Below are 4,760 nucleotides of genomic sequence, written 5' to 3' on the forward strand. Positions count from 1 at the left end.
CCTCAAAACAAGCTCTTTTCAAATGGGGAGGAGAGAGATAGACTCATGGGAGTGCTAACATAGGCCACAATACCGCACAAAGAACTTTCTCCCTGATACACCACAATTTTCACTTCAAATCATGATGGTACATGTGGACTCACCATTAAATGGAACTTGGACGCATGCTTGGAAAATCCCATGTGCCAGACAGTTATAAAACTAATCCCCACCATGGCGGTTAGGGGATCGCCCACGGGAAGACCCACGTGCACCAAGAACGGAGGGGAGGACCACATCAAGAATGAGAATACCAAAAACCGTGTTGCCAAAGAAGACCACTACTAATGAAGAATGGGTTACCATAGATTTGATCCATCTATATAAATTCAAGGCTAAGCCCTCAGCTGGGGAAAAAAGATTGTATTCAATAATTAATAAAGAGAATATTTTATTGCAGTGTATTTTCTCTGCTTTTTCTCTTTCATTCTCAATTTCTTTCAATTTTCTTTATTAGCTTTAAGAGTTGTTTTTGTAACAAGGATTTTCTCTGGCAGAAATTCTTATACAACATTTGGCGCCGTCTATGGGAAACAGAGAAGAAAGACCTACGGAGATCCCACTATGACCAACACAAGAAACCAGGCTAGGATCACTCGATCCGCCACCGCCACCGCTGCAGCAAATCCTCCGCCAGGACCTCCCACTGCTAGTCAGGGAGGAATCTTGCCCCGTCCGACTGTTTCCAGACAGGAAGGCAAGAATCTTATTCCAGAAGATGAGGAACCGCCACGCCAGGAAGAGTCTCAGCCAAGACTCCCAGGGGACCCCCCACGTTACATGACCATGGAACAGTTCGATGCGATGCAGGCCCGCTAGAATGACAATATGGAGCAGATGTTGGAGATGCAACACGGTCTCTTACAGGGGATACCCATACCCCCTCCGCCGCCAAACAGAGAAAGATCTCGTTCACCGAAATATAGCGAGAACCATAGCAATGTAAACAACACTCGACAAAGGAATAGAGAGGTACGAGGAAATGCCAAGAATCAAGATTCACACATGACAAAGGTTGAGCAAGCTCTGAATTAAAAAGTCTTGGAATTCCAAGACTAGATTCAAGAAGTTATAAGGGGAAAGAACCAAGCCCCAATCCATAACTTTCACTTTACTGCAAATTTAGCATTCACAGATGAAGTGCGGTTCGAACCCCTCCCAAAAGGGTTCAAGATGCCAACCATAGAGCAATATGCCGGCACCACGAACCCAGAAGATCACCTGGAAACCTTCAAGTCTCCCCTGTTCTTTCAAGGTGCTTCAGATGCTATAATGTGCAGAGCTTTTCCCTCCACCCTAAAGGGGGCGGCATGACAATGGTTCTCCCGGCTCCCTCCACGATCTCTCTCCAATTTCACCGACCTGGGGAGAGCCTTCTTAGCTCACTTTGTTAGTAGCAAAGTTCACAAGAAGATAGCCGCCAATCTTCTTGCCATAAAGCAGTGCCTCGAAGAGTCCATTAGGGGTTTTCTTACCAGGTTCAATAAAGAAGCCCTGGAGGTATGCAACTTAGACCCAGTAATGAAATTTCAGGCGTTGCATAGAGGAATTCGAGATGTCGAATTGAAAAAGTCCTTAATTATAGATGAACCAGGAGACATGTATGAGTTGTTCTCCAGATGCGAAAAGCATATTAACTTAGCTGAAGTTCTTGCGTCCGAGAAAGAAGATAAAATCGAGAAGAGAGCCCTGGAAAAGAAGGAGGAGGCCCCCCAAGAAGCCGACGCAAAGCGCAGTAGAGATGACAAAGATGCTAGAAGAAAGCCAGGCAAAGGGAAAGCTTGGGTCCCTAAGGCTACTAATCGGGAATCCAAATCGCTTTATACGGCTCTGACTCATACCCGAGCGCACATATTGAATGAAATCAAAGACCAGGTGACCCTACGGTGGCCAGCCAAGATGGTCAAGCCATCGCATGAGTGTAACAAGAACACGTACTATCGCTTTCATCAAGACCACGGTCACGATACCGAAGAGTGTAGACAGCTGAAAGATGAGATTGAGGCTCTCATCCAAAGAGGGTGCCTAGGTCGATTCGTCAAGAAAGAAGGAAACGAGCGCAGGCCGGATTATCGTACTCGGGAGCCAGAAGAAAAACAAAGGTCACCCCTACGAGCTGATAAAAGAGAACTCCCCCAAGGTAAGCCCCATGCCGAGAATGTGCCCTTAAGGGAGATAACTACCATATTTGGCGGGCCTGGAATGGGAGGAGAAACCTCGAATTCCCGAAAGCAGCATGCTCGGAGTGTATTGCAAGCCGAAGCCACGGTCAAAAGGAGAAGAACGGGTTATCCCATAACCTTTTCTGATGAAGATATGGCGGATATTCAGACCCCCCATGACGACGCCTTAGTGATCAAGATGGTTATAGCCAACTACATGGTGGGAAGGATCCTGGTGGACAATGGGAGCTCAGCTGATATCCTGTACTATGATGCCTTTGAAAAGATGCTCCTAAAACCCGAGATGCTAAAAAGAGTGGAGTCTCCCCTATATGGTTTCAATGGGGCCCTGGTACAGACAGAAGGATCGATGGAGCTACTGGTTATTGTGGGGACAGAGCCCAAACTCTTTACGGTGACGATCAATTTCCTGATAGTAAAGGTGAATTCCACACACAATGGGATATTAGGGCGGCCAAGACTCACTGCACTACAGGCAGTGGTTTCTACACCACACCTAATTCTGAAATTCCCAACTGATCATGGGGTGGGAGAATGTTGGGGAAGCCAAGTAGCAACCCGACGCTGCTATGAAGGATACTTGAGAACCAAAGGAAAAGAACCACAAATGCATCTGATCCACTTGAATTACAACCGAGATATCGGTGAGCAGGAAAGAAGTGAGCCAGCCGAGGAGCTAGTCCCCATGGAGATAGTAGAAGGGGATGCAACGCGGATCGTCCAGATAGGCGCAGGCCTGAGTGACGAAAGAAAAATTGCCCTCATAAGTTTTTTGAGAACCAATGCAGACGTGTTCTCCTGGTCTGCTACTGATATGCCAGGGATAGATAGAAAGATAGCCGAACATAGGCTCAGCGTCTATCCAAAAGCCAAGCCAGTGTTCTAGAAGAAGAGAACCTTTACACCGGAACGTCAAGAGAAGGTGATTGAGGAAGTAACCAAGTTGCTTGATACTAGCTTTATCGAGGAAGCTATCTACCCAGAATGGCTTTCTAATGTTGTAATGGTCCCCAAGCCAAACGGCAAATGGCGAATGTGTATTGATTTTACAGATTTGAATAAAGCTTGTCCTAAAGACTACTACCCCTTGCCTCGTATTTATTTATTGATAGACGCAATGGCAGGTTAAGAAATGCTTCTTTTATGGATGCTTACTCCGGGTATAATCAGATCAGGATGTATGAGCCTGATATATTGAAAACTTCTTTTATCGCAAAGAGAGATACATACTGTTACATTCGCATGCCTTTTGGATCAAAGAATGCTGGAGCTTCCTATCATCGTTTAGTAAATTATCTTTTTAGACATCAAATAGGCCGTAATGTGGAAGTTTATGTAGATGATATGCTTATAAAAAGCTTGAAAGCACAAGATCACATTGCAGATCTGAATGAGGTATTTCAAGTCTTAAGAGAAAGCAAAATGAGGTTGAACCCAGCCAAATGTGCCTTTAGAGTCACATCAGGAAAGTTCCTCGGTTTCATGGTCTCAAAAAGAGGGATAGAGGCAAATCCAGCAAAGATCAAGGCTATACTAGAGATGCGTCCGCCTGGACGGGTTAAGAAATTACAAGAACTCACGGGGAGAATAGCCGCTCTCGAAAGATTTATCTCGACTTCGGGAGACAGGTGTTTGCCTTTTTTCAAGGCTCTCAAAAACCGACCAAAGGATAGTGAAACTAAAGGGACCAAGCTCACCTTCGAATGGACCGAAGAATGCCAGAAAGCCTTCACAGAGCTAAAAAGATATATGGCACAGCTACCTCTTTTGTCAAAACCAGAACCAGGGGACACATTACAATTATACATAGCCATTACTACGGTAGTAGTTAGCGTTGTATTGGTCCGTGGAGACGGACGGATTCAAAAGCCGATATATTATGTCAGCAAGGTACTCCTGGATGCTGAAACCAGGTATAGCAATGTGGAAAAATATGCCTATGCATTGGTTACGGCGGCTAGAAAATTAAGGCCCTATTTTCAAGCTTACAACATTGAAGTAATCTCCAACCAGCCTTTGAAGAAGATATTAGCTAAACCCGACCACTTAGGAAGACTAGTAGCATGGTGCGTGGAGTTGGGGGAATTCGACATCCATTACAAGCCCCGAACTGCCATAAAGGCTCAGACCTTGGTGGATTTTGTGGTAGAATGTACACTTCCTGAAGAGGAAACCCCTTCCACCGCGCAGACTGAGCAGATAACAGAAGAATGGACACTGTACGTGGATGGTTCATCCAGCGCGCAAGGATGTGGGGCATGATTGATATTAACTAGCCCTGGAGGGTTTACTGTACAATACGCACTGAGGTTCAAATTTCAGGCCTCTAATAATGGAGCTGAATATGAAGCTCTAATTGCAGGCTTGAAGCTAGCACAAAGCCTAATGGTAAAGTATATTACCGTCCACAGTGATTCTCAGCTGATAGTTAATCAGGTTAAAGGGGAGTATGAAGCCAAAGAATCTCGGATGGCCCAATACCTGAGAAGAGTACAAGACCTGATCACAAGTTTCAACCATTTTGAGATACTTCAAGTA

The 4,760-nt window shown here is 45.3% G+C and overlaps 1 protein-coding gene across 1 annotated transcript; it reads left to right on the forward strand.

The window, feature by feature from the left end:
- The first annotated feature begins 1,560 nt into the window (after window positions 1-1,560).
- Window positions 1,561-3,108, forward strand: LOC122644957. Its single transcript, XM_043838315.1, has one exon. It carries the CDS (start codon window positions 1,561-1,563, stop codon window positions 3,106-3,108), a length of 1,548 nt encoding a protein of 515 aa, XP_043694250.1.
- Window positions 3,109-4,760: the final 1,652 nt, after the last annotated feature.

This window comes from Telopea speciosissima, chromosome 11 (genome assembly GCF_018873765.1).
Source record: "Telopea speciosissima isolate NSW1024214 ecotype Mountain lineage chromosome 11, Tspe_v1, whole genome shotgun sequence".
Classification (NCBI taxonomy): Eukaryota; Viridiplantae; Streptophyta; class Magnoliopsida; order Proteales; family Proteaceae; genus Telopea; species Telopea speciosissima.